The 24,376-nt window shown below is 41.3% G+C and overlaps 2 protein-coding genes across 8 annotated transcripts in view; both read left to right on the top strand.

The window, feature by feature from the left end:
- Positions 1-204: 204 nt before the first annotated feature.
- Positions 205-20,732, top strand: kif14 (kinesin family member 14). Its single transcript, XM_089001643.1, has 29 exons — positions 205-1,391; positions 1,693-1,947; positions 2,070-2,157; positions 2,370-2,468; positions 2,606-2,658; positions 2,746-2,776; positions 3,437-3,544; positions 3,684-3,800; positions 3,938-4,056; positions 4,421-4,593; positions 5,284-5,431; positions 5,748-5,811; positions 5,886-6,070; positions 6,852-6,954; positions 7,339-7,496; positions 7,814-7,961; positions 8,192-8,338; positions 9,229-9,361; positions 14,217-14,310; positions 14,382-14,514; positions 14,940-15,046; positions 15,781-15,881; positions 16,181-16,411; positions 16,724-16,911; positions 17,370-17,522; positions 18,032-18,154; positions 19,499-19,573; positions 19,724-19,874; positions 19,994-20,732. The coding sequence occupies exons 1-29, from the start codon at positions 382-384 to the stop codon at positions 20,350-20,352; spliced, it is 4,854 nt and encodes a 1,617-aa protein (XP_088857769.1). The 5' UTR covers positions 205-381; the 3' UTR covers positions 20,353-20,732.
- A 226-nt stretch (positions 20,733-20,958) lies between these two features.
- The window catches only part of LOC148895833 (adhesion G protein-coupled receptor D2), a 100,062-nt gene continuing 96,644 nt past the window's right edge, over positions 20,959-24,376 (top strand). For 4 of the 7 annotated variants that reach the window (XM_089000243.1, XM_089000242.1, XM_089000245.1 and 1 more), the window contains exons 1-4: positions 20,959-21,190; positions 21,268-21,304; positions 21,503-21,527; positions 21,655-21,879. In XM_089000243.1, coding sequence (XP_088856369.1) covers positions 21,269-21,304; positions 21,503-21,527; positions 21,655-21,879 — 286 coding nt within the window. In that variant the 5' untranslated portion in view covers positions 20,959-21,190; position 21,268. The remainder of the gene's footprint in view (positions 21,191-21,267; positions 21,305-21,502; positions 21,528-21,654; positions 21,880-24,376) is intronic. The other 3 variants (XM_089000246.1, XM_089000248.1, XM_089000247.1) reach the window with 3 other exon arrangements.

Raw genomic sequence — 24,376 nt, 5'->3', positions numbered from 1 at the left:
ATTTTGCGTAAAAACAGTTTTGTCTGTTAAAGTTTAGAAGCCGAATGGTTATGTTTTCACAAGTAGTACGGTGCTTCCACCCAGTGTCGGCCTGAGGAGTCTCAATGACAAATGTGAAACTACGTCACTGTTTGATGTATCCAACGAGCCAATCAGCTTCTGCTGGTCGCTTGAATTTGAAATTGAGGCGGGCGAAGGCGGAAGCGGTGATCAACGCAAGAACGGAGTAAACAAATACACTGTCTCTATTTTGACCCGGACCACCACCTCATTGAAACGTATTTATTGGAAAGGTACATCACGAGGTCTGGAAGCTTGCATTTCTATATTCTATTGTGCAAACTACTTTGGGTTCCGTCTAGTTCTTAGCAGTCGTCAAAAATGTCGTTATTCAGCGTCCAGACGAAAAAGCACACAGCTTACTATGACCACCTAATGTCAACAACTAGGACCCAAGGCAGGGAGTGCTTAGCCGAGAGAAAGGCAGCCAAAAGTCTGACCAAGAGTAATCCACCACCCGGTGACCCTACGTCCAATGTCAGCCATAAAAGCGGCAGTCTTAACCAGACGTATGTCGTCTCTGCACTCTCAAGAAGCGGACAGACACCCCATCGCGGCCGGCTCACTCTTCAAAGGAGGTCGCGGCGAAAGACTGGAGCTGATAGTGCCGAGGACACGGTCGTGGAGCGTAGTCAAAATAATGTCACACCAACACCAGAGAAGAGAATGACCTTGCAACGGAGGCTTAAGACCCCCTCAATGCATCAGAGTGCTACGGCGCCGATTGTTGTCAACAGTCTGAACTCTCACGCAACGCCTCAAGTCCTTCAGGAACCCAACGGTAGGACTCCTACTTTATACCGCTTCGTGAGCTTAAGAGGAACTCCAAGTAAAGGACGAGCGGCCGCAAATCAAGTGGAAACACTAGGGAAGCAGGGGCCCAACCAGACGCCATCCTCCTCGTCACAGTCAACATCCTCCACAGTTAGGCCACCAGATGAGCAATCCCAGACGTTCAAAACCCCAACTAAAAAGACACCGTTTGTTAAAATCGCTGCACGGAGAGACGTCTTTGAGAAATTGACTGTGAAAGAATCCCCCAAACCAGTCAAATTAGTAAATTTAGACAGGATGAGCAAGCAAGCAGAGGCAAGCAAACCAAAGCCGGTTCCTCGAAGAAGTAGGACAGGTGCGCTTAAAGTAACGGCAGCATCACAGGTGAGGGCTGCTTGCTCAAGGCCAGAAAATACTAGGACACCAACAGCCGCGTCTACAACAGCACCTAGACAATCCTTGCCCCGTCCCAGTGCGACCTCCAAGACACAAGAGTCACTAAAGATGGAGAACAGTGCAGTGACTGTGGCAGTGCGTCTTCGCCCATTTAATGCCAGGTTTGTGTTTGCATTATTTAATGGATTATGCCAAACTAAAATGTCTTTTAAAATCCGACTTTGTGATATGACACTCATAGGTAATTATTTTAATATTTATTTCACAACAGTGACTAAATTATTAGTGATGGGACTTTTATGCTGATGTGCATAAATTTATCTAACATAATAAAATTGACAAAATCATACCTTGCTAAATTACCATCCAATAGCTACTAAAATCTACAACTCCTGGTTTCTAGGTCTGTACTTGAAACTGTCCAGTTCCTTGAAACCATCATGTGTTTTTTGCCCATCCTAGAGAGAAGGCAGAAAAGGCCTCACAGGTTATCTTCATGAATGGCCAGGAAACAGTTGTGCAGCATCCAGACTCAAAACAGAGCTATTCCTTCACCTATGACTTCTCCCTGTGCTCTGTGGATTCGAGTGATCACTCTTTCGCCAGCCAGCAGATGGTGTACGAGTCTTTGGCAAAGCCTCTGCTGCTCTGCGCTTTTGATGGATTTAACACCTGCCTCTTTGCTTATGGCCAAACTGGTTCTGGAAAATCATACACGTGGGTATTTTTCCAGAGTCTATTCACTTCCATTCACCTTTTCAGATCCCTTTGTGTGTGCATGGATGCTGTGTTTGAAACCTCTGCAGATCGGTGTTTTATTTTACATGTTTGTTTGACAGGATGATGGGCTTTGAAGAGGAGGCTGGAGTTATCCCTCGCTTTTGCCAGGAACTTTTTTTGAGGCTTTCCTCCAAGGAAAATGAACAGGTACTTTATGTGCCAGCATATTTTTACATTGATTCTCTGTAACAGAACTTGCGGTTACACACTGAATATATGTGCAATTCATGATTCACCAACCACTTCAATCGGTACACCTAAATTCACAGTTTAAATTTCATTTTATGTCTTGCGTTAAATTAAATGGCATTAAATGATGGACAAAATATTGGATAATTTTGTTTGTGTATTCTCTCCAGGTCAAATGTCATGTGGAGATGAGCTACTTTGAAGTATACAATGAGAAAATACATGACCTCCTTGTGACCAGGGATGATCCGAACCAGAGGCGGATGCCTGTATGTATTGAGCATTTAACAAAACTATACAATGATTCAAATTTTTCCCCTGGCCTCATCTAAACAACACCAGCATGGTTGTTGTCATTGGTGTTGCCTTATAGACATCTACAATAAATTTGCATATGTGATTTCAGCTGAGGGTGAGGGAGCATCCGATTCATGGACCCTATGTTGAGGAGCTATCAGCGTAAGAGCGCATTTATTATTGTGTTTTATGGATAATGACTTCTTGTCCCATGCTGAATCCAGAATCACACGCCTTGTTTCTTCACAGGAATGTTGTGGGATCTTACAGTGACATTCAGGTAAGTTCAACCCTCTTAGGCTTTTGATGATACGTAAATATAGACTACCGGTACATTAGCGGTCACCAAGATTGTGACCGCAAGCACCGGGGCACCGCGGTCTGCCTGTTCTAAAAGTAACATATTTTTAATTCTGAAGATTGTGAAAAATACAATTTCTTGCTCTAATGTTAGGAAACGAGATGATTATTGTAAGAAAACAACTTGATCAGTAAGTTATCAGTACTCAAGAAAACATTTTAAATGGAATGTTAGTCATGTGTCAAGCTGCCATGATTTATTCTGTCTAAAAAATTAGACATTGTCACTTTTCAGAGCATTAATTTTTTGTTCGGGGATGAAATTTCTGTAATGTAAAATAACATTATCCACCATGGCTCATTAAGATTTTGGTAGCTTTGGTATCAGCAGTCAGTACTTGCCTGCTCGGTGAGTGATGACATTTTAACTGACTGTGTCACTTGCACTATGTACAGTTTTTTATGAAACAGTTTTGCACATTTACAGTATACAGTTGACATTTTTATTTTACTATGCTTAGAATATCTTGTTTTCTATCCTTTCACCCCCCCACCCCATCCCCTTTCAAATTGCTTCTGTGGACTGCAAATGTCCCCATTGTGGGACGAATAAAGGTTTTCTGATTCTGATTTTGTCCAGGCGTGGTTTGAACTGGGAAACAAGCAGAGAGCCACAGCGGCCACTGGGATGAATGATAAAAGCTCCAGATCTCACTCTGTCTTTTCCCTTGTTATGACTCAGACAAAGGTGCGGGACTGCATCCTCATAGTTTGAATGAATGTACATTTCCTGACAAACAAATGTGTGGTTATTTTTCTGGGTGTATTGTAGAATGCATTCTGTTGAAAAAATGAGTATGGACAGTGATACATGTGCTGATTCACAGACCGAGTTAGTGGAGGGAGAAGAACATGACCACAACATTACCAGTAAGATCAACTTGGTGGACTTGGCGGGGAGTGAACGGTCTAACGTTGCACAGACTAATGGAGATAGACTGCGGGTACAAACGTACATTCATGGTTGCATTTTCAATATCAGGATTTATTTTAGTAATTTCAAAATAACACATGTAATCATTGTCTTTTTGAATAATCAGTTGTCATCCTAAGCAGGAGCATGTTTTTCCCTTGCTTTTAGGAAGGTGCCAGCATCAATAAATCTCTGCTGACCCTTGGAAAAGTCATCTGTGCACTGGCTGACCAAGTATTAACTCAGAAGAAGGTCTTTATACCCTACAGGGAGTCAGTTCTGACATGGTGAGGGAACCTTGTTTGTAATTATGTTTGATTCTATTAAAAAAGTTCACGGCAGAATATCAACACAATATATAAATGTTCTAAACACTCCTGACACTTAATGAATCCAACATTGGACCAGACACTTACATTTAGTGAACTTAAGCTCCACACTGTCAAGCACCTTTCAACCAACTCCTCCATGTTTCATTAAGGTTTTTTTTCTGCTACACTAATTTTATTGTCAATTCAGTATGTGAGTGCCTTTGACATATAATTCAATGTGATCGTTACAAGTGAATTACAAAGTTTTATGTAGGACATCTACACCAGCACACATTTGGTGGGAAGACCTCACCTTGACACATCTTTACCTCTTATTCAGGCTCCTAAAGGAGAGTCTTGGTGGGAACTCCAAGACGGCCATGATTGCCACACTGAGTCCAGCAGGAAGCAATGTAGAGGAAAGCTTAAGCACTCTGCGCTATGCACAGCAGGCCCGCACAATCATAAATGTGGCTAAGGTCAATGAGGATACCAATGCAAAACTCATCCGAGGTCAGATATACTCTTGATGCAATTTAGAACCGAGTTGAATCAGTTGACCTCTGGGGCGCCGCAATTTGAGTGAATGGATTGTTGTGTGAGTTGTGTTGACTTTGCCACTCACACTGCGCCCAGGGAGAACAATGTTTATCTTTTGATGCACTGTATTTTGTTTTCCTCCAATATTTTTTTTGTTTCTTTCTGGCCTTTGGTCCTACATCCTGTATGTTCTTATCATTCCCTTTCTCCATATGAGACTCTTTACTTTCCTGTTTATGTCTTGCTCTTGATCTCCCCTCTCTCCCCCATGCCCTCCTGTCTGCCCATCTATCCATCACCAGCTTATGCCCTACCCACTTCAATTAAGGGCTGGGCCCTGACCTTGCCTCCGGGCCAAATTTATGCACCGTCAGCTGCACATGGCGGATAACTGTCATGCAAGTATTATTTTTCATTAGATCATCAGGCTCCCGTTTGACATTTTTAGCACGAAGGGGACCTAATGCTGTGGATTTCGCTCACGTCCCCTGACGTAGGATGAAATTCAAAGTGGATATGGCTCTGAGATTACAATTTGGGTCAATGCTATGTCCATAATGTTCTTTTGACGAGCTAAACTTTATCTGAAGTTGCCTGTTGAGTAACTTTATGATTTCAACTAGACATCAATACATTTTAATAATCATTTGGCTCGCTGCTCAGAATTGAAGGCGGAGGTGGAGAAGCTGCGAGCGGCCCAAGCAAGCACCCGAGGCATTGAACCTGAGCGGGTTAGGCTCTTTCAGCAGGAGATCACTGCTCTCAAGAACAAACTCTGCCAGCAAGAGCGAGAGATGGTGGAGGCCAACAGGTCAGCATTTTTGCAATAACCTCCCAGACAATTCATTTTAGAATATTTTATTCATAGATGGAGCAAAACACAATCTGTTCCTAATTACAACATGTCATATTGAGACGTCCTTATGTATTGCTTCATGCTTAATGGATTGCATGCAGTCAACGATTGAAAGCGGTATTGGTGTTGTTCACAGATGGATTTGTTCTTCAGTAAAAAGAAACATTCACTCTTTTTTCCCCCAAACATTTTGACGAAAGTGAAACTTGAGACACAGAGAAGACATTTTTAACATGGTTATTTTTTTCCTTTATTCAAAAAATGTATATAGGGAATGGAGAGAGAAACTTGAGCAAGCGGAAATACGCAAACGTGAAGAAACAAAAGAGTTGCAGGTATGTGGCCCTAAAAAGAAAGCCCACTAGTCTTAACTGAAATGCCATGCGAGTTATCCTTTACTTGTTTGCAGAAATCAGGTGTCACATTTAAAGTGGATAACCGTCTCCCCAATCTGGTTAACCTGAATGAGGACCCTCAGTTGTCTGAGATGCTACTCTATATGATCAAAGAGGGTCAAACGACAGTTGGCAAACTCAAGTCTGACTGCACACATGACATCCAGCTTACCGGAGCCCTCATTGCTGACCAGCACTGGTAAGAACAAACACAAATAATCATTGGCCACAACATTACGTATACCTAGTTTGCAGAGGTCCTGTTAAGTATGAGAGTTGAATTTCATTCATTCAAATTAAATCCAGACACATGACAACTACAATAATTATGATAAAATCGAAAGGCACTGATTTCGAGACCACCTCCACGGTCAAGACTACCCCAAGTTTTTGGGATCAAAACCGCTCGCAAGATGGACCTATGGAGTTTTGGAGAATTAGGGGATGCATGTACTATGAATTAAAATCTGTTGCCCAAATGCTTGCCTTTAAGCTTCTACCTGTCTTTGTCTCAGTTTGCAGCTAACATTCTTTTTTAATGAGAAGGTTTATAGCTTTAACTGAAGTGTTCTGGCTTTAGTTTTTGACAGAAGATAGGGATAGACCACGCATACATAGAAATAAAACGTGTCGGTTGTAAGACATTCTATTTAAAACAGTGTTGCACAGCAGTCTTCTGATATGTACATTACCACAATTTTAAGCACTTGTACCTGGATGGGATTTTATAAACAGTTGAAATAAAATACAGGTTGAAAAGAGTGACAACAATGTTTACACATTGCAGTAAAAACAGTGAAGATAAACAAAAAATAAGTCTGTAACTTCAAACATGAGAAAACTGCTTGCTGGTGGCACCTTTTTAAACATGCTTGTTTGTTTTTTAAGCAGGAATCATAAAATAGATTAAAAAACAGTATTGGGCATTGTGGGAAAAAAGTCCACCATTATTTGAGTAATGGGTGTCTTTTATGTTACAGCATTATAAACAACACTCACGGGACTGTCAGCATCACTCCAATGGAAAATGCTAAGACCTTTGTGAATGGAAACTTAATATCAGAATCAACTGTTTTGCATCACGTAAGTATGTAGAACAGGGCGTGTTTCGTTTGAAATTGTATTTCTCATGGGCACACTTTGAGCAAACCTCGTACTTTGGTTTCCTCCCACGTTCCAAAAACATGCATGTCAGACTGATTGAACACTCAAAATTGTCCTTTGGTGTGAGAGTGAGAGTGACTCGTTGTTTGTCTCTGTGTGCCCTGTGATTGGCTGGCAACCAATTCAGGGTGTCCCCCGCCTAGTGCCCGAAGATGTCTGGAATAGCCTCCAGAACCCCCCGCGATCCTAATGAGGATAAAGCGGTATGGAAAATGGATGGATGGATATTTCTTCAGAATTAAAACGCTTTGTCAATATGTTTTTTTAAATACTCAGCATTTGTTTCTTAATTTATTTTTCCAGGGAGACAGGGTGATTCTGGGTGGAGACCATTACTTACGTTTCAACCATCCAGCTGAGGTACAGAGTGGAAAGCGAGTATCATGTTGGACAGCTGCAAGTGATGGCTGCAAAGACTTTGAGTTTGCCAAAAATGAACTGCTTGCGGGTCAGAGAGCTAAGTACGTGAAAAAGTCACTCTTTTGACCTCTATGTTGGACTGCGGGTCAGCCTGTTCCCAACTCTGCTACAAAAAACAAACATCTGCATATAGCCGATACACATTTTATGTGCCATGATGGAAAAAAAAACATTTTAGCCCCACATATTCTGGGGAAAAATAGGATAAAGAGCAGGGGGGGAAAATTCAATTCTGTGAATCAGCAGCTGCCAAACCGGTCCACTGAACTGCATATATATTTTTGATCACACTGTTTAACGAGACTGAATATCAGTATTTAAGGGCAATTACCCTCAAAGTCATAATTTTGTCTCTCAGACTGGAGGCAGAAATTGAAGAGGCTCAGGTGAAGGCCAAAAAGGAAATGATGCATGGAATCCAGATGGCCAAAGAGGTAGCCCAAAAAGAGCTGTCTTACCAGAAGGCCCTCTATGAGGACAGGATACGAGCAATGGAAAAAGTGCTGGTACAGGAACACTTTGTCTGTAGCTTAAAGAAGGAAAATAATTTGCACCCTTCAATGTTCATTATTTGTTTTCTACTTAATTATACTTACTTAATAATTGTGATTTTACTGATTTCGACCCATCCACACAGGCTTCATTTTGAACTGGTTCTATTGACAGAGTTGAAAATACAATATGCCTGCTCTGCCTTTTCCGCTGCTCTTGAGTGTATTCGTTGTCATTCATTCAGAATGAGGAAAATGAGCGTAAGCATCTCAGGGAGCTTGACCAGCAACGAGTAGCCAGCCAAATGGAAGAACTGAAGCTGGCCAATGTAGAGCTGGAGCAGGAGGTGGACTCCCAGAAGAAACGCCTTCGTCTACACATGGAGGTCCAGGTCAGGGTTTACAAAAACACATTCACTTAAATGTGGAAAGTTGGCTTGGATCATACAGTACAGGTTTTGCGGGACCAAAATGTTGAAATATACTCCGACACAGACCATTGCCCTGAAAACATTAGCACAAGGGACTATGTCAGAAGGTTGAAAACAATTCATTTGGCAGTGTCTGAAACTCATGACACAAAGTTAGTGTACACCCGGGCAGACAACTCTGAAAAGTTGCCCGCCCGGCCATAAAGTTGCCTGCCTAATTTTTCACAACTTAAAACACATAAAGACGTCTAATCGCCCAAAAAAAACATTGTTGCGAAGTTTAGAGGTTTTTTTTTTTAATTAAGGAAGTACCAACAACAAATGCTCCCTTGCCTAATTAATGGTAAATATACCTTGCTGAAGATTTTACTCCAGTTGTTGTTTGTTGTCATGATGTACAATGTAACATTTGCGATGTGTTGTCTGCTCAAAGCTACGTGGACTCCATTTTCTCAGCGGCTTTCAAAACTCTAAAGTACACTTTTCAGTCAAGGTGTAGTCCAAAGCAGGCTTCTGGTGGCTGCCGGTGCCGAGCATGCAAATTGCCAAACGAAGGTTCGTTTGGCAATTTGCATGTTTTTTTGTTTGTGGCTTTTGGTTTATTGAATAAAACAAACGTTTTATTTGAAACAAATGTCTCTTTTTTTTTTTCTTGAAGAAGTTGTCGGCCATCCGGGCCGAGACATTGTACGCCCCGGGCCACCGGGCAGGCGCTATTTCAAACACTGCATTTGGATCAAATGTGTGTCATAAAAATAAATAAAATTTGTCTGTGACCCCTTTCAATGTCTCAACCTAAGTAATCGGAATATGATTAATTTTAAAATCTTCATTACTATTGTTTACTTCAGGTGATGGAGGAACACCACGTGTGTCAAGCGAGGATTGTTGAGGCATTGGAAGTCGAGAAGAGAAAGCTCAGCAAAGAGCTTGAAGAAATGCAGAGGAAGCGAGCGATGAGAATCATCAACACTCCAAGAGATGGTGAGTGGTTTTTGCAGATCAGTTGTAAGCACCTAAGTTCATGAGCAACCTCTGTTTTGGGTTTTACTAGCAGTCAGCACAATATATTAACTGAGTCTGGCCTCTTTGCTCGAAAAGGTGCCATTTTGCAGTGCAGCCTGCAAGACGCACACACTTATACCATTCCTTTCCTATGCCCTAATTATTTTTTTATTTTTTCATTTTTATTTCTGAGGGCAAATAGTGATTTTTGGTAATATTCTCATGAGTGATCCCCAAAAAAAAAACACAGGTTCAACCACTTTACAAGTACAGTGATACCTCGGCTTACGACTGTATTAGCTCACGAAGTTTTCGCCTTACAAACATTAAATTCGCAAGAATATAATCTTGACATACAAACTAGTTTTCGGCGGATGAACCAAACCACACGGTCAAACAGCACCACGGTGGCTGACGGACTAGTTTTCCACACCCCGTTTGAGTGCAGATGGGGTTTGCTATTGAGTGGAGTACTTTTGCTATTATGGGACCGAAAAAGACCCCACCACAGGCTCGTGTTAAGCCAAAGAGGACACAAAAGAAAATTACGGTCGAGCAGTAGAAGGAGATCCTCGAAAAACACAATGTGCGTTTGTGTGACTTAGCGTCCCAGTACCAGTATGCTAAGTCGACTATTGCTATGTGGCAAAGGGTGTTTCTGTGTTGTCTAAGCAACGGTCCCAGGCAATAGAAGAGGTTGAAAAACTTCTGTTGATTTCGGATAATGAAAATGCTAGCAGGACACAGCGTGAGTGAGGGTATTATTGCCGAGAAAGCATGGCAACTTCACTCGGATATCATCAAGAGGCAATTACATCAATGACTGCAGGGGTCGGGAACCTATGGCTCGCGAGCCATATATGGCTCTTTTGATGATTGCATATGGCTCGCCGATAAATCTAAATATATATATATTCTCGCTATCGCTAGGTCTATTTAGGGGTCCTAGAGGGGCGGGTCCGTCGGAAAGTCGAGCCTCAGATTGAGGAGGAACAGTGTGGTTTTCGTCCCAGCCGCGGAACAGTGGACCAGCTCTACACCCTTAGCAGGGTCCTCGAGGGCGCATGGGAATTCGCCCAACCACTCTACATGTGTTTTGTAGACTTGGAGAAAGCGTTTGACCGTGTCCCTCGTGGAGTTCTGTGGAGGGTACTTCGGGAGTATGGGGTACAGGAGCGGCTGATACGGGCCGTTCGGTCCCTATATGACCGATGTCAGAGTCTGGTTCGCATTGCCGGCAGTAAGTCGGAACCGTTTCCAGTGAGGGTTGGGCTCCGCCAAGGCTGCCCTTTGTCACCGATTCTGTTCATAACCTTTATGGACAGAATTTCTAGGCGCAGCCGAAGCGTTGAAGGTTTCCGTTTTGGTAGCCTCAGTATAGCATCTCTGCTTTTTGCAGATGATGTTGTACTGTTGGGGCCTTCAGGTGGAGCTCTCCAACTCTCGCTGGAGCGTTTCGCAGCCGAATGTGAAGCGGCTGGGATGAGAATCAGCACCTCCAAATCTGAGACAATGGTTCTCAGTCGGAAAAGGGTGGAGTGCCCTCTCCGGGTCGGGGAGGAGATTTTGCCTCAAGTGGAGGAGTTTAAGTATCTGGGTGTCTTGTTCACGAGTGAGGGTGAAAGGGATCGAGAGGTCGACAGGCGGATCGGTGCGGCGTCTGCCGTGATGCGGACTTTGTACCGATCTGTCGTGGTGAAGAAGGAGCTGAGCCAAAAAGCAAAGCTCTCAATCTACCGGTCGATCTACGTCCCAACCCTCATCTATGGTCACGAGCTATGGGTTGTGTCCGAAAGAACGAGATCCCGGATGCAAGCGGCCGAAATGAGCTTTCTCCGTCGGGTGTCCGGGCTCTCCCTTAGAGATAAGGTGAGAAGCTCGGTCATCCGGGAGGGGCTCAAAGTCGAGCCGCTTCTCCTCCACATCGAGAGGAGTCAGATGAGGTGGCTCGGGCATCTGATTAGGATGCCCCCGGGACGTCTCCCTCGTGAGGTGTTCCGGGCATGCCCCACTGGCAGGAGACCCCGGGGACGACCCAGAACACGCTGGAGAGACTATGTCTCCCAGCTGGCATGGGAACGCCTCGGGATCCGCCAGGACGAGCTGGAAGAAGTGGCTGGGGAGAGGGAAGTCTGGGCTTCCCTACTGAAGCTGCTGCCCTCGCGACCCGACCCCGGATAAGCGGCAGAAGATGGATGGATATATTCTCGCTTTTTTCTGTTCATTTTCTGTTGGGGCTGCAGTTGGCGTCTTCAACGATACTTTTGCTGTTATGGGACCGAAAAAGACCCAACCAACAGGCTCGTGTTCAGCCGAAGAAGACACAAAACAAAATTACAGTCGAGGAGAAGGAGATCATTGAGAAACACGAACGAGGTGTGCGTTTGAGGTGTCCGCGGCTTTCATGTGAATCTCAGCCTGACATTTCCCACACAGTGTGTCACTTCCCTGAGAGTAACTTTCTCCTACCATTCTACAAATAAAGAGCCTGGTACCGATATGCTAAGTCCACCATTGATGCACAAAGGTGTTATTTACCCGATGCTTTCACGTGACTAATGATACCGAACTTGTCACGTGCGAGTTGACAGCTGGGGCGGGGTCGCCACTCCCGACCTCCGCCAGCTGCTGTCAATCCCCTGATCATCGATACTGGGACATTTCAACGAGTCGCTGTCACCTCACCAGTGACATGATTATGACGCCTCGCACCTCGCCAGTGTCTTGGACTTGCCAGCACAAGAGTTTGCTTGGCCCGACGTGATTGTTAGCCGCGATCGCGTAAGTTTGTTGCTTTCTGGAAATCACAAGTTTTTTCACCCCCGCGCCTTTTTATTTTGCCTAGCTTGATAGGCTGGACGGATCGACCCCGCTCGCCTTCTTTTGTCCCGTCATTCCGGGTCCATAGAATCATCGGACTCGCGCCTTTTGTTGTAACAAAATCTCTGCCAGCACCTACGTCTCTGCGGCCTGCTTAGGGATCTAACTGCTTTTATTAACATTCCGACGGGTCAGCTATCCCTGTCACGCTCGGAACGTTACAGTATAATTGTGTTCAGCTGATAGAAAAGGCTTGGCATGATGTTACCATTCGATCCTTGAAAGCAGCATGGAAGAATTTATGATGTGCAGGCTTTTATTGAACAGTTCCATCCAGAAAAGACTGTGGCAGTGAGAATAATCAACATGATGAATGATAATGTGATGCCTCAGTTTCGCAAGACCTTACAAGTCAGAAAGCAACAGGTGTCAATTAAGAGCCATCAACGACCATCACAAATGTAAATAAAGTGACTTTATTTTCCAGTGCAGTGTATGTCTTTCATTACAATACAATACGACATTTATTGGATTGGATTTGCCTTTATTAGTCTCGCAGTGGAGAAATTTATTATACACAGAATAAGGTATGTTGTGTGTAGTTTTAAGGCTTATTTACTTGAAAATTATATTTTATGGAGACCTGGGAACGGATTATTCTCATTTTCATGGTTTCCTACGGGAAATTAATTTTTGGGATACACACATTTTGCCTTGCACACTCTGTCTGGGAACCAATTAAGTTCGTAAGCCAAGGCCCCACTGTACTTAGTAAAAAAAACAATGACACATTCACAAAAACCTAAATAATTTTTGACCAGCAAACAAAGACTCACAAGGATGGGGTCTGGAAAATACATAATCTCCTGTCCAGAATATGAAAGAAACTAAACAAGGCAATACAACATACACATTTAAAGGACAACCGGCGTCTCCGGACAAGTTGTGTCCATAATTTGTAAAATGGCTTCAAATGACTTCTACTGAGCGTATTTTAATAAGATTCCACCACATATAGCTAGCTATATTTTACGTTTTAAGAACCGCTCTGAATATTCAGGAAGTTTTGTTTTTTAGTTGGTGACGAGTCCGTACGTGATGTCACTAAAGGACCGCCCCCTCACCGAAAAAAGACACATTCTTCTTTTCCTTTCGGCTTTTCCCCTCAGGGGTCGCCACAGCGAATCAATGTCCTCCATCTATCCCGGTTTTGTGCATCCTCTTCCCTCACACCAGCTACCTTCATGTCCTCTTTGACCACATCCATAAACATCCTCTTCGGTCTTCCTCTCGGTCTCCTGCCTGGCAGTTCAAGGCTCAGCATCCTTTTCCCGATATAGTCGCTCTCTCTCCTCAGGACATGTCCAAACCATCTCAGTCTGGCCTCTCTGACTTTCTCTCCAACACCTCTAATATGAGTTGTCCCTCTAATGTACTCATTCCTGATCCTATCCAACCTGGTCACTCCCAAAGAAAACCTCAACATCTTCAGCTCTGCTACCTCCAGCTCTGCTTCCTGTCTTTTCTTCAGTGGCACTGTCTCCAGTCCAAACATCATGGCTGGTCTGACCACTGTTTTATACACTTTTCCTTTCATCCTAGCTGAAACCCTTTTATCGCATATCACACCTGACATAAAAAAAAGACACATTATAGTAGTCCTTCCATCACGTCAGTGTATTTTGCTGTACATGTTTGGTCTGAGAACCGTGTTGCACCCAAAAGCCGCCAGAAGAGGGCATCCAAGCGCCATATAAGGAATTTATCAGCCTGTGGAAGCGGAGGTGGCCACTGGAGGTCGCCATTTTGTGCCTCTTTTTTTTGGGTGTTGCCTCAAAATGGCACATATAATTCTTTAATCGATTGCAAACATGTATGCTTTCCTCTTCAGAACTATTTGAATCATATTCATAACTGGATGTGTAACAAGAAAGCATATTCTCCGAATCTAAAGCCAGTGTTTTGATTCACAAGCAATGCAAAGCAATTTTTTTTGGTCATGTCTTTGTTGCAGCGTCACCACGCTGGGATGCTATGAAACTTTCCTTGATGGTTGAAGAAGCCAATAAGATCAGCGCCAACTTGAAGAAAAATACCATCTTCAGCAGGTATACATGATCACATAACAGGACCGAAAAATCCAAGTGTTTATTTATTTTTCGTCTTATTGTGCCTGTAGACATGAGAGCTCTGACAATGGCCCTGGGGATGTGTTGCAAGTGCGGGTCCAAAACAAAAAATTGGGGATTTCTACTTTCTGGAGCGTGGATAAGTTTCAAAACAATATGGCTGTCATGAGAGAAATGGAACGGGTTAGTTTCACTGTTGAATGTTAGTACAGTAAAGTCTCGTTATATCGATATCGGTTATATCGATAGTACTGCTTATTACGATACTATTTCTATGAACGCAAGGAGAAAATTACATGTGCGCAGGGTCGGATATATCGATATTTTTTCGGACTCCCGAGAATATCGATATAACGAGACTTTACTGTATATCTAAAAACAATAATTTATGTTTGTTTTTTCAAATTTCAAGTTTAGTTTAAATCCTGTCATGCTTTAAAACCACTTAATAGTTCCATGCCTTTTTAACATGTTTAATTGGTATTCAGCGTAAAATTGCCCCATGTTTCAAAAGCAGTTTCACTACATGTTATTTTAAGTCCATATGTTTGCCAGTTTCTTTGGCTCGTGGCCTTGACCATATGTATTATTTTTTCCCTCCTCTGTAGGGAGATTCAGCTTTGAAAAATGATGATGTGTTCTATGCCCCTGATGATGAGTGGGAGCAAGATATATCATCTTCCTCTGATTCGTCTTCCACCTTCTCACGTCGAAGGTAGTATTAGACATTTCATTGAGTTCTTATTTTAGCTCGTCCTTTCCACCGATGTGTGTGTTTACCCGTGACTAACCTCCAACAAATTACTTCTACTTTTTTATACGTTTTTTTTTAATTACAGTATTTTATTTATTTATTTACTCGTTTGCACATTTATTTATTTATCTGTTTGTTTGTTATTTTTTTTTTTTTTTTACTTGTTCATTTGTTTATTTATTTGTTGTAAAATGTATCCCAAACATGTTTCCAATATTGGAACAATAATGTCTGTTCCTTATTTTTTGCTACAAAAAACATTGGGTTCCTAGAATGTGGAAAATTAATAATTTTTTAACATTTATTTATTTATTTATTTTTTGCCCATTGAACAAAAGTATTGCAACATGTGACTGACAGATTTTTTTTAGAACTGGAGGCAGCCCGAAGTTAGGTGCATGTTGATGGTTGACTCAAATTTTTATATCAAAGAAAAAGAATGACTAACCTAAAAAGTAGGGAGCTGTCGATTGGTGGAAAAACAAAGAATTGGATAAATCAGAGAATATACACCAGGGCCAATGGAAATAAATTCTCAGATGTTCTGCAAACAAGATGAAATGCCCTGAAAAAATAAAAATACACTAGTCGTATCGGTGTCACAGATTTTGAATGCCTCGATTAGATAAAGGAAAACAATAGCTATCACGCTTATAACCACATTACATTTGTCTCTGTTGTGTGTTTTGTTTTAGGAGCAGGAGTTTATTAAAGAGCAAGAGAATCTCAGGGCGTCTTTATGAGATTCGTGTCCATCCCATTCAAAGTCTTCTTCAGGGCTCTTCCCACTCTGATGGTAAGTCTAATCATTCACAGTGACTTTTCCCACTCTGTTTTCACAATGTAAATGCATAAAACACACCAATCAGTTCCCTGGGAAGATAGTCTGAGAATCTTGAAAATGTTCATTTTCAAACTATGTTGCTCCTTCTACTTCTTTTTTTAACTGCTAACTCTCTTTTTTAACTTAAAAAAAAGAGTCCTCAAGGATTGAGTGACAAATTATGTTTTTTATATGATGTGCTGTTGTTTAAGAAAAAAATGATTTGGTGAAGTCATCTTTTCACACCCAAGTTATTATCCTGTCCATCGCAGGGTTAATGGGTGTTGCTACACCACCCTCCACACGTTCCAGTTCAACAGACTCTTCAGTGCCCTATATCTGCAAGGAGCTGGTGGGCCAATCAGTGGCCCGTCTACGTTGCTTTGGAGGCACAAAAGAGAGCTTGGCTGATAGGTTGGCCTCAGATCTGCACTGCGTTTACACAGCTATGCAGACCATATCTGAACTGTTTGACAGTTTAGATGATGACAGTCAAGAGAATGGTGAGTCAACCATGTCTATTCACATTGAGCTTTGGTTTTATAGCCAATCAGAGCTCAAAATAATATTCCACCCGGATTAGTGGCATTTTGACAACATATAAGTGCCCGTAGAACCGATATTCAGGCTCCAACTGTATCCTATGTCATGCCCGATAATTATCATGAAGAAAACCATTTACTGAAAAGACAAAACGACAACACAGGGTTGTCGAGTGAAGGATTATAATGTGAAAAGTAACCAACTGCACGGATCAGGAAGGATAAGACAATTGACTGACATTTGTAATATTTTCTTTTTCTCCCCTCCTTCAGTGTTTGTGTCTAACTTGTCAGCTCAGACTCAGCTGATCCGGGCCACCGCAGCTGTAGAGAATGCAGTGTTTGTCATCATGCAATGGTTGGCCAGTGTGAATGCCTCCCGTGGCACACTCTACACTCTTGCTGAGGAACTCAAGAGCCAAGTCAAGAAGATGGGAGGATTTCTACAGCTGCTTATTCAAGTGAAGATAAATAAATTCACCATTTCTTCTCTCAATTCTCCAAGCCATTAAACACTATCTCAATTAATTGAGTGAGAAAAAAGTCTGGCAAATAATTTTGATTTTGATGTAAGGTGGATAATGAAAATTCAAAGCATTGATTGATGGAACTTGGCTCTGAGCTGTTTGAGCTGTGTCTATGGAAATGGCGAAGCAGAGGGAATTGTCAACCTTCAGCCTCAAACAGAACATGAATATATGGAAAATGAATCTAAATTCCTTATGAGCCTCGGTAGCTACTAACAAATTTCTTCTCAGTCCAAAATTTTCATCCATATTTTCATTATTTACAGAGCCTACATAATATTCCACCCATTTGTTCACCAACTTGCATCGATTTGTTGCTCAATCAATTCAAACTCCACCTGTTATTTATTGCTTGCTCGATGTTTTCTGAAAATGAAAATCCCCCTGTTTAGGGTTGCGAATCTGAGATCTCATCAATGGTGGCTGAAGCACGAAAGAAGAGTGGTCAGTGCCTGGGTGCATCGTTGTTTGCACTCGGCCACCTGGCGGTGTTGTCAGACATGCCACTTAGTGATATGGAGCTGGATATCCAGGCCACAGGCAAGGTAACCTCACCATTAATACCACAATAGCATCAGCCTGCGTCTGGCTCTGGGATTTGTTGTAATTAACCCCAAACACAACAATACTTGGAATAGAACATTACTTCTATAGAGCTCTGAGATTGAAAAAAGAAAAAAATGAAATATGTAATATCTGTCAATTATAATATCATGCATCTCGTTGAAGTGGCAGTAGTTGCTTTTGTTAATTCATCTAACGTATTCATTCTAACCTCTTTTTTTAATTGGAAATGGGGATGTACCGGCACTATTGTACTGGTATTTTCCCATTTGTAAACTAGCACATTTCACTTTTACTTCTTTTATGAATGGATAAGACACTGTCTCCATGGTAAAATAGAAAATATATCTGGTGCTGATCTAAATTTTAATTATTTTTGTATGTTTATTAGTGGAGTGTCTTTGCTTTTCCACCAGCCATTTTACGATAATATTCTCTTACAGGAATACTGTACATCAAGATATCATTGAAACATTAACATATTTTTCAGGCATCATTCGTAGCATCTCTGCTGGAAGGAACAAATAAAGGTGTCGATTCCGTTTTGGAAGACAGCCTCATCATCACCAAAGAAATAATGAGAGAGGCTCAGATTGCTCATCCAAGGAACCCAGTAAGCTCAAGAACATATTTTGGTTTGGTTTGTCTATCTCTTTAGTTTCTCATAATTGTATATCTTTAACCGTTAATTCCCAAGAATAACATAGTCAAATAATCAACGCTCAAAACTGTTGTGTTATTCTCATAGCAATTATTCTTTTTCTTTAGAAAGGTTTCTAAGTTACAAGAAACCGGAAACACCTACCGTGATCTGCTATGCATCTATTGACGACATTCATATTTCCATTTAGAGTTGCACTTACTTAATGTAATGAATGAATAAATAATCATTAAAATTCTGCACGTGTGCAAGATATATGCAAATTATCCATCCATCCATCCATCCATCCATTTTCCGTACCGCTTATTCCTCATTAGGGTCGCGGGGGGTGCTGGAGCCTATCTCAGCTGACTTCGGGCACGAGGCGGGGGACACCCTGAATTGGTTGCCAGCCAATTGCAGGGCACACAAAGACGTACAACAGTCACACTCACACCTCGGGACAATTTGGAGTGGTCAATCTGCCTGCCATGCATGTTTTTTTTTTATGGAGTGTGGGAGGAAACCGGAGGAAACCCACGCAGGTCCGGGGAGAACATGCAAACTTCACACAGAGAGGCCGGACCGGGACGCAAACCGGCGACCTCTGCACTGTGAAGCCGGTGTGCTAACCATTCAACTACCGGGCCGCCTAATGCAAATTAATGGAAAATCATTTCTGCTTTCTAAGTAACTGAAGACACTAATTGTGGTGCTGCATTCCACTAAACGTATTCAGTGGCAACAGATGACACATGATAACAGCTTTTTAATGTACCTGCTAGTGCTGTTCTTAGATTCATGGTGTGTAGCGAAAAATGTTTTAACTTGTAATTCAAGAAATAGAACCCACATATTCGGGATGCCAAAAACACATGGAACATAAGTGGGGAAATTACTTTGTCAAAACCATCACATTGTTGGAAATAATTTTCTAATGTAAATCATATATCAAAAATATTTATACAGTAAAGTCTCGTTATATCGATATCGGATATATCGATAGTCCCGGTTATATCGATACTATTTCTATGCACGCACGGAGAAAATTACATGCAAACAGGGTCGGATATATCGATAGTCCCGGTTATATCGATATTTTTTCCGACTCCCGAGAATATCGATATAACGAGACTTTACTGTATTTGAATGAAAAAAAAACGTCTAACCTATGTATAGTAGTCTTCCCTTTTGGTTTACTTTGCAAAAAAACTGTTTGAAAATATGGTAATTGTGATTTGATTTTGTTCTTTTTAAAGTACCGTAAACCCCTTATCAATAAAATCCAGGTAAACATATGTCATTCATTTTTTGCAGGTCCTTCAATGTCTGAAGTCCAAGTTGCTTGATTTAGCCCACTCCCTGCAAAAATACATCCACTGTCGCATTACGGTAAATTTTGCTTCAACTCAAATATACTGAAGTGTTGACAACGGTGTATTGACATTTATACTTTCAACTTTAATTAGAAATGCTTGCTGTTTTTTGGCCTATATGACACACTTGGTTGTATGGTGTGTCTATGTTTATTATGCTAAACAGGAGCGTGAAAATGGCAAGCAAAACGAAGAGGAAAGAGATGAAGACGCTTCAGTTTCTAAATTGCAGACTTTGAGGGCTACAGCAACCACATTCTTCAAATTAAACCAAGCCATCAAAGAGCTGCACTGCTCTTTGTCTAACACCCTGAAAGGTAAGATTTCTGATCTGTGGCAACTGTCAAGTGTTCATATGAATGGCTTTTTCAATTTTACAAAGTTGACAATTGTGGGAGATACTTTCTCGTCTTGACTGATTGCAATCATTCCCCAGGTAAAGATCGACACTTTGCGTTCAGCAACTGTAGAGAACTCATCTCTTCTACTGCCAAGACTGTTGATGAGATTATCAGTGGTCTATCCAAGGGAGCCGTTGGGCTTTCTCTGAATCCTCCCTCTGGCCAAACTCTGGCTGCAGAAGATGAGCTGCACTGTGCCCTGCAGTCTCTGACTTTGCCCTGGAATCAACCGGAAGATGTCAAGAGTAGGAACACTGTCATGTCAAAAGAAAGCAACGATGATCTTCCGGAATATGGCACCTCTCACTCTGCAAACACAAGTCAAGCCATTAATAAGCGTGCACATTGCCTCCCAGCAGGTGTTATGGCCAGCGGTAGCCCACGTTGGGTGTAATAGCTTTTGAGGGATGAAATTAAGACTGCATTTATCCACAATAATACAGTATGAATAATCAGCTTTATTTGTAATGCCTTCGTCTAATACACTTGGGAACCGTGGCAATTGCCATTGTCTTGCTCCAGCATAAAATGGAATTGCACTCACAAAATGCTTTTTCAGTCTTTTAAAATGTGTTGAATGCTTTTTCAGTGTTTTAAAATGTGTTTTTTATTTTTTAAACATTCGTGGATTGTTTGTAACATTTTGGATATAATGTAAAAATAACGACTGATATAATGATATTTAATACTGGTACCACATCTGTTACTGTATGTCTAAGCCCTACATGCAACTTTGAAATTTATGTTGTGACAAATAAACTCATTAAAGTGAGAAAGTTGCATCGTTCGTTGCAATGCTTCAGTGTGTTTGGGATGCAATCGGTTTAAAAATTCAGATCGCATTTTTGTGTTGAATATTTTGCCAGCTTTTTATTCCCCAATTGTATCGCCTGTGTGTTCTACATTACATCTGCCGGTAAGGTCGCGCCAAGAAGGAAACATACACAAATGATGAATGCTCCTTGGATGACGTAATCGAGAAACCTCGAACCGCGCGGTGTCGGAGCGTCGATCGAGGACCTCGGAGCCCTATGAACCCAACTTTGGGGCGCTGTCCTCTGCTTGTTACACCCACTGCTCTTGAGAGATCGTACCAGTTTCTCATTCGTCTAAAAAAGCTCTTTTCGGTGGACTTAAATGCTGTAGTGTTTTAGAAAAAGACGTACGAAACGTGTAGTTGAAGTGGAGCGCTAAGATGAGACGTGCAAAAAGTTTCCAGAACAATCACTGAGGTAAGACGCTGCGTTTATGTATAAAGCCATTGAAGTCATAATTCTAAAAAAAAAACACGCCGATTTTTGATTTTCAGAATGCACTGGTTAACTCCTCCAAATATAAGACTGTTTGTGAGTATTTTTTTACATTTTGAATTATTATTAATTGTTATATTGAATAAATCGTTTCACAAAATGTGTCTCACTGGCTGCAGCTTGAAAAAATCGTACTGTACTTATTGCAAATAATTTAAAGAACAAAAAAATATATATGCAAGCACCTAATTATGAAAAATGTAGGTTTACTAAACAAACTGCTATTTTCCTCAGGTGTGTTATCATGTCTTTATATCAAGTGAGTGTTTTGTTTAATTCTCATTTAATGTATTTTGTGAAATACAGTGTTTGAGATATTACTATCAATCATTAAGAATCAATCAATTACTTTTTTCATCTCTACTAATGAACGTTTTCTATTTCAGCTCTTATATTGGAAATCAGAGCACTTACATATGAGGAGACCACCTATGAATACATACCTGATGAGTTGCAATGGGACAGTGCAGATGAACTATGTTACCAGCGCTCTGCAACCTTATTGAGCATTTCCAGTCCAATTGAGAAGCAGCAGATCAAGAACTATTTAAAGTCTATGAACATCTCCAAAGCTGTGTGGATTGGCAGGACATTCACAACTCATCTGAAAAGTAAGTTCATTGTTAATACTTGGGTTGTCTTTATGCATTACATAACAAGACATAACCACCAGTATGTCACTTTTTTTTTAAATTTCTCTGGCATTTTTAAACGAAAGATCACATTTGAAGATTAACACAATACAGTACATTTGAATGGATGAATTACACGTGTGAAAATAAGTGAGTTGGAAACGTTGATTCTCGAGATTAGCCGGCGCTCAAACCGTAAGAAAAGTTTTCTTCCATGCATTGGTTCTTTTTACCTATTTAAGCTTTGCTGCTTTACAATTTCCGCCATTGTTTCTTATGCCTCGAAGTAACATATTAATGAGTTCCAGCTGTTTGTAAATGTGATCCAAGGAAAGCCTGTGCAGCTGGCTCTGCTACTACATGGTATGCATGGTGCTTACAAGAAAATTTTCAACCCTGACGGCTCTTGGCACTGCATTCGCGTTTCTTGGAATCATAATGTGGATGCTGGACAGTATTAGCTGATGGTCATATTATCTACAGTGGGAATGCTGCTCCTCTCAATTTCTTTCTGATAGTGTTGGGCCAGATGGCCTTTTTATTATTGGTTTGGAGCAGGACACCTTTGGGGCCTCATTTGAAGGGTGACTCATTCTCAGGAAGCATCACTGAGATTCACATATGGTATCAGTACAGAAAAGAAGTGAAATTTTTCCTGGAAAAGTCGTGTTCACCAAATAAATCTGGGCTCATTTTTAAGTGGGAATGGGCATCCGTGGGAATGGTCCGCCCTTACAATGATGTGGAGCAACAGTCCATGTAAAGGTAGTTTGGGTGGCGTTCATCATTATCAGAATAGAAAAAAAGGATGCCACATTCAATTATAGAATTGCTCATCAAGAACAGACACAGAACAACTGCATCCACATGGTTTGGCACTGCATTTTAGCAATATTGGGATGGTTGCTGTGCAGGAAAACAATCACAATAGAGATACTTTGTTGGCCTGCACAAGTCCTGTCTTTGACATGGACCGAAAATCTGAGATGCATTTCTGAGGCAAATCCTCCCATTTGGCAATGCAAACATGATGAGATAAATGTGGTGTGTGTTTGTGTGTGTGTGTTGTGAAGGGGGGGGGGGGGGGGGGCTCTTAATCAAATGAAAAACACAATTTAATCCCCACCACTCCCATACACACCTCCCCCATCACACAGAGCAACCAAGCTCAATAGCTAATGGACCTAAAACAAACAAAAGCAATAAATAAACAAACAAACAAATACATAATAATGTTAATGCATAAGCAAACGTGTGAAAATGACACAAAGAGATTTTTTAAAATGTCCAAACTTTTATTTCCGTCGATGCAATGTCTAAAAAGCAGTTTCGCTGCTTAGTGTCTGGTTTGAGTAAGAACTCAGTCACCTAAATCACATATAAATAGTTTTGTACCTATTTGCTCCAAACTGCCGCAAAAACATGTTTCGTTGCCAGTCGTGAAGTAATGAAAGAAATTGATGAAATTGTAATGCAGTCATAGTATTTAGCGCTATAGATTGTACAGTCTTTCCTACCGACTGTTGTCCGGCTTCTTAATAAGCACACATGAAAAAAAGAACAACTGGACTCGTGTTGTAAATAGCACAGCCACTTTATGTAAATACAGTTACATATATCATATGTGCTTTATACTGTATTTGTATACTTTGCACTATGTACAGTTCTTTTTATGAAACATTTTTGCGCAGTTGTACATTTCAGTCTTCTGTCTTTTTTTTGTGCATGCAATACCTCTTTTCTTTTCATCCCCTCCACCCCCACCCCTTTCAAATTTGCTGCTGTAGATTGCAGATTTCCCCATTGTGAGACTGACTATTACAGGCTTTCTAATTCTGATGAGAATGCAACAGAATAAAGTGAGTTTTATTAAACTACTTGCAGTATGGACAAAGCAAAAACATTGAGAGTAGAGTTTTCCCCACTTTTGGCGACTTGAATTTGTTAGTAAAAGCACACATGCTCATTGTTAATGTTTAATGGGTTTTGTGGTCTGACTGAATCTCTATTTCGCCCATTTCCCTTGCTCTCCCCAATTGAAGCTCCTTACAGTTCTTGTAAATGTTTTCTGACTCATGTCACACGTAATCCACCCATAGAAGCAAACCATTCTGACATCATAGTCTCATAAGAGTATTGAGAGTCCAACATTCTCCTCCCTCTAGGATGAACATGCACCAAAAACAACCCGTTTGTAGTCCCCGAACAACTAGCTGGTCAGGAACAAACTGGTTTGAGAATGTTTGCCATCTCATTGTTAATACCCCCCAGTTACGAATTTGTGGGCATAACTGAAACAGAGTATTTCATCCACCTTGAAACTATAAGGAAGTATGCACACCCTTGACTTTACAGAACAAATGGATGGATACTCCTCAAAATCTATTGAGGGATATGTAAGGGGTTCTCTTCCTCATTTTATGAAAACATTGTTGCCAATTGTGTGGTTCTGATATTCTTTGGAGACACTCTGCAC

Source organism: Hippocampus bargibanti, linkage group LG07 (assembly GCF_051943395.1).
Source record: "Hippocampus bargibanti isolate YZ-2025 linkage group LG07, ASM5194339v1, whole genome shotgun sequence".
Taxonomy (NCBI): domain Eukaryota; kingdom Metazoa; phylum Chordata; class Actinopteri; order Syngnathiformes; family Syngnathidae; genus Hippocampus; species Hippocampus bargibanti.
The sequence above is the reverse complement of the archived record's forward strand: the minus strand, read 5'-3'. Positions and strand labels throughout refer to the sequence as shown.

Excerpts from the sequence above, each read along its gene's own strand:
- kif14 (XM_089001643.1), top strand. The coding sequence starts at position 382 with ATGTCGTTATTCAGCGTCCAGACGAAAAAGCACACAGCTTACTATGAC. Across the intron at positions 7,497-7,813 it reads CTTGCGGGTCAGAGAGCTAA|ACTGGAGGCAGAAATTGAAG; the intron begins GTACGTGAAAAA and ends TTTGTCTCTCAG. Across the intron at positions 16,912-17,369 it reads TTCTACAGCTGCTTATTCAA|GGTTGCGAATCTGAGATCTC; the intron begins GTGAAGATAAAT and ends CCCCCTGTTTAG.